Source organism: Alexandromys fortis, unplaced genomic scaffold (assembly GCF_014885135.2).
Source record: "Alexandromys fortis isolate MF-2015 unplaced genomic scaffold, M_Fortis_MF-2015_v1.1 scaffold_11, whole genome shotgun sequence".
NCBI lineage: Eukaryota > Metazoa > Chordata > Mammalia > Rodentia > Cricetidae > Alexandromys > Alexandromys fortis.
The window spans coordinates 14,775,364-14,795,947 of NW_026067912.1; the positions used below are offsets into that span (position 1 = coordinate 14,775,364).

Genomic DNA, 20,584 nt, shown 5'->3' on the forward strand with positions numbered 1-20,584 from the left:
TGCTACGAACATAGTTGAGCACAAGTCCTGTGGAACAATTGAACATCCTTTGGGTATATACCCCAAAGTGGTATTGGGGTAGATTGCTGCCTAATTTTCTAAGAAATTGCCATACTGATGTTCAAAGCATCTGTATAAGTTTGCACTCCCACCAGCAATGGAGGAGTGTTTCCCTTACCCCACATCCTCTCTAGCATAAACTGTCATCAGCGTTTTTGATCCTGAATGCACAACGTTTTCATCTTTGTGAATTGACTAAACCACTGAATTATGAACTTTGATGATGGAGGAGGGTCATATGTCTATTGGTTAATAAAGAAACTGACTTGGCCCTTTTGATAGGACAGCAGCTTAGATAGGCAAAGTAAACAGAATAGAATGCTGGGAGAAAGAAGCCAAGTCAGGCAGTTGCCATGATTCTCCCACCGGACACAGACGCAGGTTAAGATCTTTCCTAGTAAGCCACACCTCGTGGTGCTACACAGAATATTAGAAATGGGTTAGATCAATATGTAAGAGCTAGTCAATAAGAGGTTTAAACTAATGGGCCAAGCAGTGTATAAAAGAATACAGTTTCCGTGTAATTATTTCGGTGCATAAGCTAGCTAGGCGGCCGGGAGCTGGGGCGGCAGGAAAGTGGCCCGTCGCTCCTAACACTACACTTTGAGGATAGAAAATTAGATGACAATGAAGTTCTTATTAAAAACAAACCAGTACATATGTATAATACTATTTCTCTGTCTCTGTAAGCCTCCACTTCACAATCTTCTAAAGAACCTTCATTGCTGCAGTGGGCTTTCCAGATTAGGACAGTTAAGCTACATGGAACACTTACATGCAACACTTGTATGCATCACATACATGACAAAGCATGTATGGAGTGTGTCAGAATCAATGACTGCCATGTCACAGGGTACAAAATACTAGGCTGCCATCTGTCATGTATATGGTCAATACCGACACCAGTTCTCCCGACGTTAAAGGGATGCTGCACTTTGGCCTCCATATGTAAGTGCGTTCGTTCTCTTTGCCTTAGTTGAAGCAGAGATGTAAAAGCCCGTGCCTTGCTCCCAAAGGAGGCACTGCTGTCCTTTTTCCTATTCCCAAGCACACCTCAAAGTGTTGTCTGTCATACTTAGCTTTTTACAGACTCTGGGGAAGCAGTAAACTTGGCTTGCTGTGAACATGAACATGAGCAAAGTAAGAATTCCACTAGTGAGTTCCAGGCTTCCTCATGCCATGCTTTTACAGAGAGGTAACAGTGGAGATGGGAGAGACAAGCTAACAAACATGTTTGTTAGATTCAACAACGTCTATCAGCTGGTCAGTTCCTCTCTCTTTATCACCACGTCTTCACTGGGCCTTATGTGAAAACTCCCAGGCATTTCCTTTCCTCCAGGCTGCCAATGTCTTTTTCCATATAGGATAAACAGATTCACTCTTAAATGCTGCAGGTCTGGATGGAAGGACCCGAGCTACTGTTGCTCATATGCCTGTGCCCCTAGTGAGCAATGTTGCACCCAGGATTGCTGTGAGATGTCCCTCTGAATATGTGTTGCTGTAGAGGTGCCTCATCAGTATTGGGGGATGTATTCTAGTCAATCAATGGTGCTCCTAAGTGAATGCTAGCAGAAGATCAGTGATGTGGGAGTGTCATATATCAATCTGTTGATTTCATTGGTTAAGTAATAAACACACTGCTTGGCCTCATAGGTTAAAGCATTGGTGGGAGGAGTAAACAGAATAGAATTCTGGGCGGAAGAGGAAGTGAGGTCAGACTCTGCTCTGCTTCCAGAGGGACCGGACAGCTCTGCTCTCTGGAGCAGAGATGCCATGCTCTGCTCTCCCAGGCAGCTCCAACCCACGATGGACTTAGGCTAGAATCTTCCCAGTAAGCGCACCTTGGGGTGCTTACACACATTACTAGAAATGGGCTAGTCCAGGTGTGAGAGTTAGCCTAGAAGAGGCTAGATAGAAATGGGTCAAGCAGTTAAATGAATACAGTTTTGTGTGTTGTTATTTCGGGCATAAGCTAGCCAAGCGGCTGGGGTGTTGGGGACGCAGCCCCGCCGCTTCCTATTTCAACAGATCAGGAACTGTTCATGAGGTCAGTCAGCTAATGTAAAGCAGCCAGTGCTCAGATGGCAGGTTTTGGTTTCACAAACACAAGTATTTAAAAAGTCACCTGTATCTGTGTGTCTCTCTGTCCCCTTACTAAAGAATTTCCTTTCCTTCCATGAGGCATAAAATAGCTGAAAGGAATAAATGTTCTTATCTTGAAATGTGGTAACATTCAGTGCCATCTTGTTCAGTTTTCTGCGAGATATAAAATTTAATTGCGAATGTTTTGATATGTAGAATATATTCACACAAAGAAACTATTTTAAGAAAGAAACCGAGTTCATGCGTATTATAATGGTAACAGAATGCAGTCTATAAACACCAGCTCTGTTGAACCAACAGCTCATAGATGTATCACGCCGTAATCAAAACGTCAATCTGTTGGTTTACCTTTAACACTTCTAACTGGCGGTAAACATTAGCTGTCTAATGTTCCGAATAGATTAGGGGGTTGGAATCAGGACTGCAACCACAGTGACCAGACTCAAAGCTGAGGACCTACTGTCTATAGCAACTGTGCTCAGTGCTTCTCAGGGATTTCCGCACTCACGTCTTACAAGTAGCTAAATATTAGACAGGTATTATTAACCCCAACTTTATGGAGAGACACGCTGAGAATTAAAGACTGCTTGCTTCATGTCGGGTTTTCATTTCACAGGCTGGAGGGCTAGGTAGGACTCAAATCTGAGCAACCGTACTTAGACAACACAGAGGGAGTCCTCCTGAGGTACTATGTTAAGCACTTAGTATAGATCATGTAAGGTCATTCTCAGAGTGAATGTGCAAGGTAGCTTTGGTATTTACATCAGACGGGTAAAAAGCAGGTTACTCCACTGGCCCAAGGCCATAAAATGATAAATGTCTCCTGTAAACACTATAGTTGGGGCTGCGGTGATTGCTCAGTCTATAAATGGTTTGTTATGTAAACATGACCTGAGTTCAATACTCATATTTTAAAAAAGGCAGGCAAGGTGGTACTATTCACAATCCCAACCTTGGGGAGACAGATAGGTGGGTCCCCGGGATGTACTGGCCATTTAGTCTGGTCTGTTTGATGAGTTCAAGGCCAGCGAAAGATCCTGCCTCCCACCAAAAGGCAGCAAAAAAAAAAAAAAAAAAGATGTTAGGGACATGAGGAACAACACTTGAGTTGCTTCATAGCTTCTATTGATATCTGTGTGTGTGAGAGTATGAATGTGGACTCTACATATACACCTTCACAAATATGTATTAGTGCGTGCGCACACATACACACAATACACATACACACACACACACACAGAGAGAGAGAGAGAGAGAAAGAGAGAGAGAGAGAGAGAGCGCTAAATCAGCTTGATAGTAGTAAGTAGTATCTGGAAAATAAAAGACTTAGAGAATTGTTTTAATGGACAATATCAGAGGCTAAGAAACAGTTTCTGAAAAGGCCAAATAATACATGTCTTGGTCATTCCAGACAATATAATCTCCTTTGCAACTATCCACTCCTAGTCTTTGATTTTATAGCATAAACGCAGCCAAAGACAATATTTAAATAAATGGGGCTGAGTGTCTCCCAGAAAAACCTCTGCTTAAAAAATAGGTAACGTTATTTGTGGTCCCTCGGATATAGTATTCTTAATCATCTGTTATTAGCTGACCTCTGGTCATTGTTATCATTTAAAGATAAAAAAATTCAGAAATGTTTGGAGTGGAAATAAAAGATGCATCCATTTCCATAGCAAAAAAAAAAAAAAAACAAGCATTTATGAAGGTTGCAACTTAAATAGAATACCATTCATTTAGAAAGGAAAGTAAAAATATCACTTGGACTCAATCAAACTGAAATAGCCTACCTCATGAGGTCCAAATTCTGGCTTCATCACATCCTGGTTATATGACTTACATATTTTTAAAAATTTTCCTAAGACTTTAATTGTCTTGACCTGGAACGGGAATGTAACTCTTCTTCTGCACACTATAGCTATGAGGGTTTCAGGGCAGGATTCAAGCCTTAAAAGGCAAAGCAATGGTGAACCAGAAAACTTATATTTGCAATAAAGAAGTCCAACCTGGATCCGGCACTGCCTGCCAGCAGGCGGAAGCAGGTCTGTGCTAGCCCTGCTGTGCTTTCTACTGGGCAAAGACTGTAGCTGGCAGCAGAGGCACAAAGAATATTACCTAGATAAATAAACATAAGGTAAAGTATAGAGTTTCTCTGGACAGGCAAAACTGGGTATGTTAAATCGAAGGTTATGGCAGTTACCACAAAACCCACATTTCAGGGGTGAAGAAAGTCCTGACATCTTGGGCTTGTGAGCTGAAAACTAAGAAGTATCTAAGCAGACTGTTGCTTTACTTAACTGGTAACAACTTGATCCATTAGATTAATATCCAACATTTTCTTAATTAGCAAAGCTTCAAAGCCAGATGGACTCTGGAGTAACTTGCTCACCTCTGAAGAATTCCTTCTCTCTGAAATCAGTCACTCAGAAGAGACAATGGGGTTGAAAAATTTTATGAGCGTATACGAATAGCTTCCATTTTCTGCCCTCTGTTTATTCCTCTCAAGCGCTGATGGGGAATGCAAACCCCTACCCTAGCCCTTAGGAAACACAGCAAGGACTCACGTTGGCCGTTAGAGGCTGGGGATGATGACGCGATTTTCTCTCTAGAGATGGCTGTAAATCACATTTATTTCCTTCCAAGGCTGAAACATTAACATTGAAAATGAGATTGCCATACCGATCTTTCCACTGTAGTGTTTATTCTCAGGCTACAGAAGCAGGCTTTGTAGGAAGAGTTTGACAAAGTGTGTTGTCAGCTGTGCTATTGCTGCAGTTCCGAGTAGGGAGAGAGTCAGAGTCACTTTCTACACTAGGATTGTACATGGACAGTTTGTCCCCCTTTGGTCTCACCATCAAAAATTCTACACCATTAGCGGATACCCTATGCCACCAAAAACATCTACATCATTAACAGATAAAACTACAACATGGCCTGTTTCCTTTAAACCCCGATCCCAGAAAGATTTGCCTCAACTTATATCTTTGGTAAATCATACATAAAATAAGCAAATTCACATTAAAAAAAAAAACCCAATCTTCTGTTTATAGGATGGTGTGTGTGTGCGCGCGCATGTTTGTATGCCCAGCGTAGAATGTTAGATGTCCCGCTTTAACACTTTCTGCCTTATTTTCTTGACACAGGTTCTTTCACTGAACATCTCCCAACAACCCCAGCAATCCTCCTGTCTCTGTCCTCCACAGCTCTGGGTTGCAGCTCCTGAAATCATGCCTGACTTTCATGTGGCTCTGAGCATATGAACTGAGATCCTCCCAGCTTTGCAGCAAGTGCTCTACCTGCTTACGCCTGCCATTCCCCAGTCCCTGCCTCTCTTTAAAGCTAGTGTTTGCTTTGGATTTGTCTTATAAACATCTAGAGATTTCTTTGTAAATTCTTAATTGCCTTTGACTTTCTGGATAAAAAATTCCATGGTGTGCATGTCTTTGTATGTTCTGTCTGAATATCTGAAATTGCATATTACATGAAACATCACTTAAAATGACAAAGAAAAACTGGAAAATGACATGACTCTAAAGGTAATAAAATCACATTATCACAAGATAGTTCATCTTAGTTAGAGTAGGAGTCTGAACTCACCACTCCTTGTCTACCACAGCAGCACAATCTCACCAAATCCCGCTACTCTCAGCACCCATACTTGCCAATCTGTCATTGAATGCATGCACATTTTGGTCCCAATCCAAATTTCTCAAATTCTCTTATACAGGATGTCAACTAGTTCTGTCTCCGAAACATGCCCTTCACCTTCCACCAAAGCATCATTTCGGTTTTGATATTTTCTACTGACTGTTACGTGCCCTGTATCAAAATTTACCAGGAGACACTCCGCATACCCACCCTTCTGGCCCTAGTCTAAATGCCATCTGCTTTAAGAACCTTCGCTGGTCAATCTGGAAGCTCGCTCTGATGCCTGAAGCGATCTGTATGTTCTTATTTCTCACAGAGTAGATGACCTTGTATTTCCTTGACTTTGATTTCCTCCTGGATCTTAGCACTCATGACCATGGTGAGCCTGTGAGTGCTCATCACCTGTTCCTGTCAGACCTACAAGAAGAGCAGGTGCAAACGAGCACTCTCTGCCTCTAATACCTCAGTCCCAGGGCAGCATTAACAGCCACTGCAATGTGCAGTCAAGAAAGGAACCCTAAGTGGAGGGGACCAGAACAAACCAAACCAAACCAACCAACCTGTAGGGATAAGCCCTCCCCTTGGGGGCGGGCTGCCCTCGGGCGTATGTTTACTGATAAATAGGGCGCGCAGATGCTGTGCGCTCCCTCCTGTCTCCGCTGGCTACTCCGCTGGAACCTTGGTTTCGTGAGTCTGGTTTTGTTATTAAACTTGTTCAAATACCTAGTATCATTGGTGCTTATTAATCCAACCGCTGCATTTGGCGCCCAACGTGGGGCTCGAACCCACGACCCTGAGATTAAGAGTCTCATGCTCTACCGATTGAGCTAGCCGGGCCAGGCAGTGTTTGAAAGAATACAGTTTCCGTGTAATTATTTCGGGCATAAGCTAGCCATGCGGGCGGCCGGGTGCCGGGGACGCAGCCCCGCCGCTCCTAATTCAACACCAACCAACCAAGCAAACAAACAAAAACTACCTTTCCCTTGCTGAAAAAAATTGGGGCTATGAAATTCATTAGGCCAAATCTGTCAGTCTTGGTCACAAGAGATATTTGAAAAATTTTGTGGGAAAAGAAGTCTTGGGCATAGAAAGAGCAGTTCATTCAGATCAAGGGTACCTCTACCTGCACATTCTCTCACAAGCTAAAATAAATAGGAAGCTGCTCTAGGTAGGGAATGATCAAGTTGTGCCATGTACCTGGACCTGCAAATTCCTGTCCCAAACAACACTGAATGCAGTTATTAGATCCGTGGAGGCAGAGTGTTCAATCCAGAATCATCACTTAACGAAAGCTCCAAGTTAAAAACACAAACTCCCAAAACACTGTTAAGTGACACAAGTCAGTCATAATGCTATACAATACAACCTTGCTGACATTAAATAATCAGGAAGGGAGGAGAGTGGAGGAAAATGTACAGCACAATAAAAACAATTAAAAAAAAAAAGAAGAAAGGAATATTCAGAAAAGAGAAACTCCATGGAGACCAAAGTAGAGTAGCTGCTGCTTGGGGCTATAAATGAGAACCAGCTCTTTGAGTGGGCAGGAGATATCGTGTGGGGCTGCTGAAATGTCCTTAGGCTAGACTATGATGATACTAAATAATTGAGTAAATTTATTAAAGTCACTGAGTTATATATTAAAAATTAGTCCATCTTATGATATATGAATCAGACCTCAATAGCATTTTTAAAAATGCAGAAAAAGGAGCAAGCAACTAGCAATAATAATTAACAATGTATACTTGAGTTGGACAGTGTCCCATATTAAATTCTAATGAGCTATAATCATACCTTTTAACCAACAGAAAGGAAATCTTACATTGTTAGAGCATTTGTGGATGAAAGTTAATATCATTTGCATTATACCGAAATTAAGTCAACCCATATTCATTAAATCTAGTTCTAGAGGCAGCTTTTACTGTGGTGGGGGGGGGCGCCCAATGCATAGTTATTAAACGTCTCAACCCCAAAACACATTAGTTGGCATAACATTTGGTTGTTGGATGGTTGTTGAATTTCACAGCATGAAATAAACTCTTATCAAATCATATTAAAAATTAGATTTAGTAAAATCTAATGAAAGGCATTCACACAAAATTTATTGTAATTTTGTGCACAGTGCATGACCCAAACTCTAGTTGAATCTCAGGGGTCAAAGAGGCACAGCAAGGCTGAACATTGAACACCCACCACCAGGGGAGGACTCAGTACTTGTCAAGTTCATTGACTTCTGGCTAAGTGGGCTCTTATAAAACAGCCTAAAAGATTCCTTAAACAGGACACAGAAGGTATAGGAGATACTGTGCAAACAAAATTTGTGTTCATTTAAACTGATTGCTGAGCTAATTGTTAAACCAAACCAAACCAAACCAACACGAATAAAAAAACAAGTACAAGAAGCCTTGTGACTCCAGGGAGGGAAATGAGGGCAGGGGGTAGAAAAGGGAAGGGTGTTGTGTTGATGGAAATCAGTTTTTTCCCAGTTTGCTTTCTTTTATCCTAGGGCATTTAAAAGTAAAAATCTAATAGAGGATTACCTCGGACGACCTCTTCCACGGACTCGGTGGTGGTGGTGGTAGTGGTGGCGATGCTGGTGGTTCTCTCTGTGGCCTCTTCGTAGGGCTCCTCAGCCTCCTCCTCCACCTCATCCCCATCCTCCACATCCTCGTCATCATCAGCTTCTTCCTCCTCAACGTCAGCCACTTCCTCCTCCTCTGCTACTTCTACCACTTTATCTTCACTGGAAGAACAAATAAAAATAGCCGTGGAATACTCAGCCAAATGACGTTTAGGAAAGCAAAGGAAAATCAAGGAACTTTGGTCATTGTGAGGGAGCACAGAATTGGAAAACCACAGAGAGAGAGAGAGAGAGAGAGAGAGAGAGAGAGAGAGAGAGAGAGAGAGAGAGAGAGAGAGGNGAGAGAGAGAGAGAGAGAGAGAGAGAGAGAGAGAGAGAGAGAGCAGAGAGAGAAAAGGTTGAAAGCAGGTTAAGTAGGAATCTAGCTGAGGTATACAACACGTTCACAGGTGCACAGAGGTCTTCTTAGTTTAATGGCTACAAAAAGAGGATGACCATGACTCTAGCTCTATGACATCATGGGAAAGACAAAGTCATGTAGCTTGTGGAGAAAGGATACGGCTGTAGACATCTATATAGAGATGCACAAATGGTAGGTAGTAAGCAGCAAGGCAGAATTGCTAAACGACATGTCTAGGACACAATTTAAAAGCATCCTTGCGGAAAGCATCTGGCTGCCAGTGTAAGCCTGGCTAAAGAGCAAGATAAAGGGAAGGAGAAGCCTACCCCGTACTGCCTGGTGGGGAAGGAGAGAGAGAGAGATACACTGGATCAGATCACAAAGCCAACATAAGATAAATATCTGCGACTAAGACTCTTGGGCACAGTTTTGTCAAGTGAGAGCACCACACAGATGGGAGGAAGAGTGGTCACACCCATGGAAATGCCCCCAGCGACAAACATAGCACATGGGGATTATCACCCTGAGCTTGATTCTGGCCAGCAAGAAGGAGCTTGTAGTTGGGAAAAGCACCAGGAATCTGGAAGGTTGTATTAGCTGTGTTGTGATGAAGCGTAATGACAGTGTTGGGGCTGGAGTGATGGCTCGGCGGTTAAAGGCTAGGGGAGTGAGGCTCCCGTGTCATAGACCATCAGATTCCATCTGAACGGGAGACTGAGATGGTCCATGTGTGGTTTAGGATGCTTCCAGAAGGTTGAAAGACTTTCAAATTCAGTGTCTGACAGTATAGCAGGAAGACATTTTGCTGAAAAGGAAAGGGGATGCAAAGTGAAGACCATAGCATGGAGGGGATACTATGACTTCCTCCACGAGCCAGGGATCTTCCTGTACAGGTTGCATAACAAACGATGCATGTGAGGCCCTTAGGTACAGGCACAGGATGCAGAACTTTATAAAAGTTCTATAAAAATATGTGTGGCTTCATGGGACAATTTCCCCCAACTCTGGTCAAATCTGATGAAAGAACAATATATTCGAAAGCATTTGGCAAAAAGAGGAAATAGTCAAGCAGAATAACTTAGTCAAGTGTTAATGCATAACATGTTGACAGGGCAGAAAACTACCATGGATTATCAAATTTTCATTAAGCCCATGAAGAAATAGGTGAGAAAACAAAGATAAGACGCTGGCATGGATAATCAGATGACATAAGCCTCCATCTGCTTAGATATAAATGCAGAGAACTGATACCTTGATTGCTTGCATAAAAATTTCTGTAAACATATCTACGACTTGAGACCACATTTCAAAATGAAACCTAAAGATGGCCTAGATTTTATCTGGGGCACATCCTTTCATTTAATCTCAAAGTTGTTCTCCTAGGGAGCCAGGATGTTTGGCTCCTTCCTGCACAGCAGATAGCTCACTGTGTCTGGATCCTCTGTGATCCTCTGTGATGCAACCAAATCAGTCACAGTTTTCTTTGGTTCTCCACTGTCGGTAGTAATTCAAACATGAAGGCAGCGAGAAAAGTTAAAAGCAAGCTAGGATTCTCGTCAAACCATGAAATACCCACCAGCTTGCCCCACAACTGTTGTTCAAGTGTATGGTCCAGGACCTGGTCAGTCCTGGGCTGTCAGGTAGGGGGAAGAAAACCTCTCCCTGGACTCCCTAAAGTGTATTTGCACCCTGCATTTTTACTTAAATGCTGCTTTTAAAGCTCCAAGCAGAAGTCTCGGCTGTAGGGAGAGCGGTTTCAAATGATCTGCATTCTGGTGTGCATCTAGCTGGGAGAAAGAAGGAATTACATGCCCATCACCCGTCCCTGCATCTGCCTGTGCAATTTACTGTCATAATAACAAAGAACGCAGATGCATAATAGTTCAACCGGCTGAGAAATTAAATTACTTGCCCTAAGAGAGCTCAGGTCCAGTTCTTATTACCATAGCTTTGATTTCTGGAATTAAATTTAGATGTCCATGAATTCAATTATCTATTTGGACACTATTTAAAGCAGAAACACACAACTGTGTTCTAACGATGCTGCATCTTCTCCAAGAATCCCAAACACGCCATTCTTACAACTTCTAATTGTAGCTTTTAGACTATCAGGAAAGCACTCAAAGGCGGCCAAATGCTTTCCTGCCACCAGCAGAAACGCCAGGCAGTAGTTCTGTGATGTAAGAAAGGCAAGGGCACTTTGTAAAGCCGAGCATAGCAACAGAAAACAAGAGGAGGGGGAAGTCGGTGAAAAACGTGAAGCTGAGCGATTTTGTTGCAAACCAGGCAAGAAACACACACAGAAAGACGATCAGTCACTAAGATGGTAGAATATTCAAGAATATTCACAATGTTCCCCAGCTATGTAGGCCATCAACTTACATACAGCGGATGTCTTTTCTGGATTTTAGACACTAAGGATGAGAAATCCTTCAGCCGAAGGAAACTAAAACTCACAGCCATCCTAAGGGCATCTGAATGCAGTGAGAAGGTGAAAAGGACATGACAAAGAGGAAGTAAGTCGGTGATGACGCAATGCTCTCAGCACTCAAGACTGTACTCTGGTGGAGGATAAACGCTATCACAAAGGTGACTCTCGGCATCCGACAGCGCTGAGCTTGATCACAATTGTGTGTGATGCCTGTGAGTCAGTCTCCTTAGGTAGCATGGTTCGCATGCCAGCTCCCATCCCCGCTTCTGTGCCTTCTTAGGAAAGTCGTGCAAAGCATTTTACCGTTTGCATTCTCTGAAATGGGCTTTTGACATTCCATATGTGGCAAAAGGACAGAGACAGTAAAAAAAAAAAAAAAAAAAAAAAAAAAAAGATCAGCGGTTGCGGGGCTGAGGCTCCTGCAGGGGAGAGGTTTGTTCCCCTGTGAAGTTATGTTGCACGAGAGGATAATGGTGGGTCACACATCACGGTGAGCGTGTACTTTGCTAGGACATACTGATGGGGGTTTGGAGACCCGAAGTAAAGGGTAATTGAATGTCTTGGTACATCCTGCCCAATTCTGCTGTGAACCCAGCGCTACTCTAAAGTATCTTATAAAAGTTAAATGAATGAAAGACCTTTACACGTTTTATTTATTGTCTCATGGTTTTTGTCCTTACTTTCTATCACAGAAGCTCAGGAAAGGAAATGGCAGAGAGATACTGTGTCTTCATGGTTATGAGAATGTGAGCTACTGTCAGCCCCCTACTATAGTAGTGAGGAAAATGACCAAAAGCCAGTTCCTAAAACGCTGGGACAGATCAGGACAGAGGAGCAAGACTGAAAAGACAGGGCTCAGACCTATGCATGTTGATGTGCGTGTTGTGGGGAGGGGATAAAAGTGAAAAGGTCTCTGGGAGTTTCCCAGCATCCACGTCAGGAGTAAAGAGAAAATAAAGCAACAAACAAACTTTGCAACAGCAACAAAAGAAAACAAGCCAAGATAAACAAAAGGTTTTTTTTTTTTTTTTTCTAGATAGATACTTCCCTAAATGGGTAAGTCAGTTCATTAGAAAAGAAAGCATCTGAGATCATCACTGCTACTTTCAGAGAATGTGAAGAAATATGGCAGAAAGGAAGCATGATTTCTGTGGTCCTCAGGAAATATTCAACATGGGACAGGCCAAGGAAGACAATGCCAGGAGCACCCCCATTCCAAAAGGCCATTAGATGCTAAACACAAAAGGTCACACTGAATCTATTTATATACTTATTGTTTATATTGTTTGAGAGAAGGTTTCAGTCTGCAGCCTGAACTGCTCTTGCTCTCATCACGATCCCTCAGCCTCCTGAGCATGCTGGGATTGCTGACATGAAGCACCATGTCCTGCTCATTTATATAAACAACGAAAGCAGGCAAACATAAGATCAGGAATTGCACAGTTGGGTGTTCAGGAGAAGGTGGCTGGCAAGTGTGGGTGTTCCGGTTTGAGGGCTAGCTACCTGGTCGTGTTCAGTTTTTTAAATTCAGCAAGCTGTCAAACTGTGTTGTGTGTCCTTTGTGCACACCCCTGTGCAGAGTGTGCAAAAGGCTTCAAGTGGATTCTCCTAAAGAAACAGCCACTTTTCTTAGTGTAAATACTTGTGGGTTGGTCTGGGGTAAGAAATATCAGTAGCAAAACTGCAATCTTCAGAGCCTTCAGATTTGCAAACATATACCCTACCCCAAGTAGCCAGTACGATAAATATACTTAAAAGAAAAAGAAGCAAAAAACAGGGTTATGGTTTCCACCTCATTCCAATCTATAGCTCCTTTTGTCAGGGCCTCACCTGGCTAGCCCGAATGAGGCAAACAAATCATTCTCTACGCTGATTACTTCATTAATTCGGATCTGTAAACAGAAAAAGCTTCTTTTGATGCTGTAGAAATAGAATGTGTTTCCTATTTTACTCTACAATACCATGGCTTCACTTATGAGCTACCCGATCAAATATAATCTAAACTTTTAAATAAAAATTCCAGAAAAAAAATCATAAACTTTAAGTAATTCTTAGTATACTACTTTTATAATCCCATTTTATGACTGCTAATTATCTCTTTCTGCACATGCATACACAGTCCACTTTAATCACAGGTGTGTAAGGACAGCAATAAACACCGTATACACAGAGATTAGTAGTTATTATGTGAGCTCTGTGTGATGATAGAGCCCTTAGGACTGTACCTCCTGTAGATATGGGAAACTAGTGTACCTAGCTGCTTTGGTAACACACAGTAACGAGCAGGGAGCATCAATTTTTCAGATAGAAGTTTTCTTAAAATCTGGTGAATGCTCTCAGGAGAAAGGCATAAAAACTGCTGTATCAGATCCTGTGTAAAGTACCCCAGGTCATTCTAACTCTTCTCCTCCCTTGACGAGAGGATAAACCAAATAGCCCATTAGTCCACATTGCTACATCCCAGGCAGCTTGAAGGCCTTGCGACATCCACACTTCTCAACAGCCAGAAGCCAGGGCACAATCTTGAACTTCATGGAGAAGCCACATCCAGATGAAAGGGTAACCCAAGTGTCCTTGTTAGTGTGCCTTTTACTTCTCACTTTCTGTTCACACCCGGGAAGACCAGCTATGCGTTGACGGCATTAGAATAATAAAGGTGAACCGCTGGGCAAGCACAGCTCAGCGGAAAGACTCCAAACTATTCATCCCTACACTAATTCCGAAGACTTTTGACATTTGCAGCTGGGAAAGGCCCACAAACCCAGCTGGAGGCCCGACTTCAGGGCTTCCACTTTTCGAAGATGACAAATATCAAGACCGAGACACCAAAGCTGCATGACGCAGGCAATTAAGTGTGAGCCGCTGGCCCCAAGCTTGGATGGAAATTGGATTGCGTCGTCGTCACCGCATACTTAGTGATGCGGGCTCTGGTATTCCGGGTGAACCAGTCTGTACTACTGGGGACCCGCATCCCATAAGCTTCAGAGATTCCAAGGAGAAAGTGACTTGTACAAACCAGAGGCCTCTGAGCAGTAGGGCTCAGACAGGGATATGCATTAATTATGCAACCAGAAACAATATGCAAATAAGTATGATCACAACAAACGCTCACAGGGACACTGAGTTTTAATAGAAAGGGAAGATAGAAACCGTGGCTTTTTCCAAGAAAGCAGGGCTTTGCACTGTCTTGTTTACATACTTATGTGCCTGCATAGTATTTTCTCCTTGGTAAAAGGCAAATAACATTGCTGATGGAATGGCTACGCATGGTGAAGAGATCACTGCGTACTGAGTGGAGGACAGAAAGGATGGGAGCAAGTTGGGTAGGCACGGTTAAGGCAGGCACGCAAAAGCGAAGCCGTGCAGGTTCAGGAAAGAAACCAAGAGCCAGATGAGGAGCAGTGAGTGAAGAGAGCACCGTAGGACCCTAAGAGAGACATACATGGATCCAAAGACAAGATCTCCCGAGTAAATTGAGAGTGTGGGGATCATAGGAGAGGGTGGGAGAAGAAGGGGGAAGAAGGGGGGGAGTGGAGAAAAATATATAGCTCAATATAAACAATAAAAAAGAAAGCAAAAAAAAAAAAAGACTCAATGAAGCAAAGAACTGGGTCTTTGAAAAAAAAAATCAGTAAGATTAACACACCTGCATCTAAATTAAGTAACAGGTGAAGAGAGAGTAGGTAAAGAAAAAGGAAAAGGAAAAAAAAAATAGAAATCTGAATGAATTGTTGCTTGTTTGTGTTGAGCTTGCTTGTCGGTGCCTCTTTGTTATCTAAATTCTCTGGGATTGTGAACTGTAGGCTGGTTTTTCTTTGCTTTATGTCCAAAAGTCACATATGAGTGAGTACATATTATATTTGTCTTTCTGGGTCTGGGTTACCTCACTCAATATGGTGTTTTCTAGATCCATCCATTTGCCTGCAAATTTCAAGACATCATTATTTTTTTTCTGCTATATAGTCATCCATTGTGTAAATCTACCATATCTTCTTTATCCATTCTTTGGTCAAGGGGCATTTAGGTTAATTTTAGGCTCTGGCTATTACAAATAATGCTACTATGAACGTAGTTGAGCACAAGTCTTTGTGGTACGGTTGAGCATCCTTTGGCTTATATACCCCAACGTGGTATTGCTGGGTCTTGAAGTAGGTAGGTTGTTTATTAATTTTCTGAGACATTGCCACACTGATATCCAAAGTGGCTGGACCAGTTTGCACTCCCACCCACCAGCAATGGCGGAGTGTTCCCTTTACCCCACATCCTCTCTTTCTTAATCATGTCTCTGGAGGCTAGGTGGAGTAAAAGAACAAGAGTGAATATTGAAAGGCTGGATATTGAACGGGGTGCTGGCAGCAGCCACATCTCTCAAAAGTGAGGGAAGCCCATGGGCTGATAGCCAAAGGGACAGACAATGACGTCAGGATCTGTGAGCCCGTCAAATCACTATCATGGTGATGATTATGAATAGCGAGGACACCCAGAAGAATGAGATCTGACTATATGAGAGGTGTCTCCTGGTCACCATCAGAAACCAAGTTCATAGATTTGTTTAAGTTGCTCAAACGATGGTTTAGTTTCCCATCACAGATTCTTACTCATGGGATGGAGGTGGGTAGGATTCCATTAGCAGCATTGGTGAAGAACTCTGTCTTTCCTCAGCCATCTCAGTACCCGAGGTAAGATGCCTGTCTACAATACAGAAACAATTTAACAAACATATCTAGAGCATTAGAAGGCAAACACAAGCCTACAGAAAATAGGCTCAGATTCTTCAGCATCTTGTACCATATTAAAAAATAAATGCTCTGAGACCTGTGAGTTGAAATAACTTTGGCGGGACAGGAGAGATGTCTCAGCATTTAAGAGCATTGCTATTCGTCAAGAGGGCCATACTTAATTCCTAGCACCCACACTTACAACCATGTATAACTCCAGTTCTTGGGATCCAGCACCCTCTTCTGGCCTCTGTCACCACCTAGCATGAGTGTGATGCACAGGCATACACGCAGGCAAAAATAGCACCACAAAATAATAAAGTAATTTTGGAAAAAAAGTGATTTTCGGTAGGATGTACTATAGAAAAATAAACCATGAAAGATGGTTTGAGGAGTCAGACAAATTTATAAACTTGGTACCTGATGGTACTGAAAATTCTCTATTCATTTTGCGGGTGAGATGGTGTCAGAGGGTTCTGTAGAGAAATGGGTTTAGAGATGTGCTGACATATTTAGTATGCTCATCACTGAACTTTTCTTTAAGACAGTTCACTATCATAAAAATCATGGTAGAATGATATTTTGGCAAGGCTTCTAAATTTGGATGAAAATTACAGTAAAAGGCTAAAGTACTTTTTTCCCGAGACTATCTTGGAAGCAAGACAAGCCATATATTAAAAAAAAAATGTATTGTCTGGACAGCTTTATGAGCCATGTGGGATAAGGAGACGCACCTGAGGTGATAAAAAGTCCTAGACTCATTTTAAATTCTTGATGTGAGAAAACAAAATGCTAGTTCATCAGAGGCTGTGCCAGAAAACCCTGAGTGAACAAATTCCTAAAGACCCCAGTATTGGTCAGGACAAGTGACTGTGGATAGGCCTTGGAGGGTAGGGAACACGTGGTCTCTACCAGTTGGGTCAACGGAGTTCATACTGGGTGTCAGGGTATCCTTCACTCTCTGGGGAGACTGCAAGAAACAAACCAGAGAATTTCTCTGCTCTGCTGGTACGTACATCCTATAGACAAAGAAAGACTAAGGAACCAAAGAAAAGACGGCATACGGTCTGATTACAGGACGCTGAGTGTAAAGGGGAAAACGGAATCAGGAAAGCTATCTGGAACACACTGGGGTGAGCACTGGGGGTGAACGTTTGGACTTTTCAAAGTGGTGCTGCAGTCTGAGTGCGAAGCGTCCCCCATAAACCCGTGCATTTGAATGTTTGGTTCCCAGAAGGTGATAGAGCTGTTTGGGGAAGCTGTGAAGCCTTTAGGAAGTGGGTCCTTCCGGGCAAACTTTACGGTGACAGCCCACCCTGGTTCTCAGGTATTTGGTCCCAGCCATGAGAAAGGTATTAAATATAGGCAGCTGGAGAAGACACCATGAAACAGTCGATTCAGAAAATGTGCCCAGTCCCCGCTACCAGTGCCTACACACAGAACAAAGAACATAAAACTGTAGGTGACCATGAGCTAAATGGTTACTAAACCTTCCAGGACTGTCTTAATGCAAGAAATTAGTGAAATCTCTTTCTCTTTGGGAGGAGCTTGGGAAGGAGAAAGGAAAGCTGCCTGCTTCTATGAAAACCACAATGGTTTTACAGGGGCAGTGACCCTAGGGACCTGTGCCCCCTTTTACAGTAAAGTGTGAACACCTGTAGTATCTGTCACACCTACGCTCTCCAGCCAGCTTCCCAGGGAGGAACAGATGTGTCTGCTTGGCTCATCCTCAGAAAAGTAAGGGGAAATGTGACGGCAGGGCTCTGCGGGATTTACCAACCACACACTCCACTGCATTTCGGCTCCGAGGGCTTGCAGGGAGTGAAGGAGTATTTCAAATTGTATATATACTAAAGATAAAATGAATGAGTCCATTACTACTGTAGCATGAAACCCTTGGGTTGACAGAGTACTGAGGAAAGCATGTTCCAGAAGTGAAAATTGCTTTTGTATTGCAATTGCTTTTCTTTTGCCAACAAACCCACTTTCTTGCCCTGACAAGCATCTTCTTAAGAAGTGTCTGAAAAACTGAGTCAGAACACTGGACACCAGCACTCCTTAAACAATCCAGCAAACGTAGAGGGCCAAGGGAGACGTGTTTAGTGTGGCCACGTATTGAGGTTTAGGATAAATCTCTGACAGCACCTGCTTTCATGAATGCTTTGTTCTTTCACAAAGGAATATGACACCGATTACCCAGAAACTCCCGATTAGACATGGCTTCAGTTACTCTTGGTCAGCTATGGCCTTAAAATATCATATGAAAAGTTCCTGAGAGAATTAATTTATACATTTTGTATAGCTTTTATTGTTGCAACTTGACATAATGGTTCTATTTTATCATCAGTTATTGTTCATCCTTACTGTGTAATGTATAAATCAAACATTGTTAATCGATATGCACAGACTTGCAAAATTGGAGATCTGGGCATACCTATTGGTTCTCAGTCTGTGCATCTTTGTAATTAAATGATAAGGCCAATGACTTTCGGGGATGCCCTAAACAGAAACTGAACAGGAAAAGCTAAGCACTATACCTTTTACTATTGAGGCTACAGCTTAAGTTTATTGAGGACACAATTACTTTTACTTTTAATGCTATTAGACCTTGAAAGTAGTACAAATAAAGATATCATTTGTGTTTCACATATGTAGTATTCGCCTTGAGGTGTATCGACACACAAAGAAAATCTAATACAGCATGAGGAGGTACTATATTTAGCAGGTTTGCAACTGCTGGCCACAGAGTCAGAGTCCTACAGAGATGGACAAGTAAGCATGTATAAAACAGTGTCGTAAGTGTTGTATTAATAGTGTGTGTGTGTGTGAGTATGTGTGTATGTGTGTACATGAGACAGACAAGGTCTGGGCAAGGAAGATGGAAGAGCAGCAGTCTCATAATAAACTGGGAAGCAGTGAATGAGGGGGAGGCTACCAGGAAGAACACATGGCAAAGGGCACAGCAGACAAAGGTTAACAGATGCAGGACCTGCAGAAACTGCCAACAGCTCCGTATGATGGAGAGCAGGAACGAGCATTACCAGAGAACAGAAGGCAGGCGGCGGCTGTCCTAGGGAAAACTTTGTTTGAAAGGCTGAAGACTCTGGATGTGAATCCACAAGGATGCAGCTCCCAATAAACAAGCTCTAAGTGAAAGTGTGGAAGGCTGGTCATACATCAACACACATGAGCTGGAAGAAGCGTGGAAGCCAGGCAGGTGACTGAGTGTCACGTGCCATGTCGAGAAAGCTCCAGGGAAGCACAGCCAAGGAGGCTGAGAGGTTCCAGAAAATAACAGAACTGGTGGCCATCTGGATGGAGGGGGATAGTGGGAAGACGAATCTGATGCTTCAAGATGGAGACATGGGGTAGAGATGGTTACTAATGGCAACAGGATGTAGCAGGAAGAACGGGTGGTAAGAAGCAGAAGTTAATGGGCTCAGCTTTGATCATGATGGATTTGAGAGGCTGAGAGATACTGTTGGAAGAAATCCAACTAACAGCTAGGAATGAAGGGTCAGAAATTTGGACCATAGTCTATAAGAAATCACCTTCTTATGACCCTTAAATAAACAGCACTGTGCCAAAAAAATAATAAAAATTTAAAAAAGCCAAAGTGTTACAATTCCTGAAACACCATAGATAATGGACCAGATGGCCATTCGCTTTGTGTGTTATTAACAGGGCACAAACTAGAGCAGAAACAGAAACTAGCTTTCCGATGTCCAATCCTACAGCTCTTGCTTCCTTCCCTGACCACCCCACAAGTGTATTTCAAGACTGGCGCCAATGAGAGATGTAGGAGAGAAATTCTGAGATGTTGTTATCGAGATTTTACTCAAGAGTTTAATTGGGAACACGATTTGAAACAGTACTGTGTGTGAGGAGATGTCTCGAGGCCCCCAGAGAGTACCTGGGACTGTAGACAGTGATGAACTCCATACGGATTGTGAGATATTAACCCCATTCATACACGCCTATTGTATAAATCAGACATAGCAAGAAATGAACAATAACGACAATAAAGCAATTAGAAGAGTACCTTATAATAAAAGTGACTGAATCTGGTCCCTTGCTCTCAGTATGCTACTCTACAGTACTTTTTGTGATGATGTGAGCTGATGTTTTATGGATTCTCTTGACTCAAACAAAACAAAACAAAACAAAGCTGTCGGCACCAGGTCTACCCTTTACAACCATTATTAAGCGAAATACTTAATAAAAAATCACTATAATATCAGAGCTTTCAATGCGCTAGCTGAGACGGCTATTAACAGGCAGGTAACATACACAATGTGGACCCTGTCCTGAGCGGAAAGGAGCAGATGGCACAAAATGTCACTGTGCTACTCAAAACAGCATGCAGTTGAAGAGTCTACGAAGCTTATTTTTAGAAATTTCTGGCTAAAGTTTTTAGCTCATGGAAGCCAACACCATAGGCAATGGAGAACATAAGAGTATGGGCGGATACTATTTGTTAGAACTTCGGCCAGATATGAGGTCCTCAAAGGGACGAGGAGAGCAAGCTCCCCCTCCTCACAGTGCACATTCCATTGGAGGAGAAAGACACAAGGAGCAAATCAAACGCCAAAACACGAGGTCAGTGTCGGGACACACAAGACAGGATGCCAAGACTGAAATAGTCA

General features: G+C 42.6%; 1 protein-coding gene and 1 non-coding gene across 7 annotated transcripts in view; both read right to left on the bottom strand.

The window, feature by feature from the left end:
* The window catches only part of App (amyloid beta precursor protein), a 217,788-nt gene that overhangs the window by 88,628 nt on the left and 108,576 nt on the right, over window positions 1-20,584 (bottom strand). For all 6 annotated transcript variants that reach the window (XM_050138545.1, XM_050138546.1, XM_050138543.1 and 3 more), the window contains exon 6: window positions 8,349-8,551. In XM_050138545.1, coding sequence (XP_049994502.1) covers window positions 8,349-8,551 — 203 coding nt within the window. The remainder of the gene's footprint in view (window positions 1-8,348; window positions 8,552-20,584) is intronic.
* Window positions 6,576-6,648, bottom strand: Trnak-cuu (transfer RNA lysine (anticodon CUU)). Its single transcript has one exon. It is a non-coding gene; the product is annotated as a tRNA-Lys (tRNA).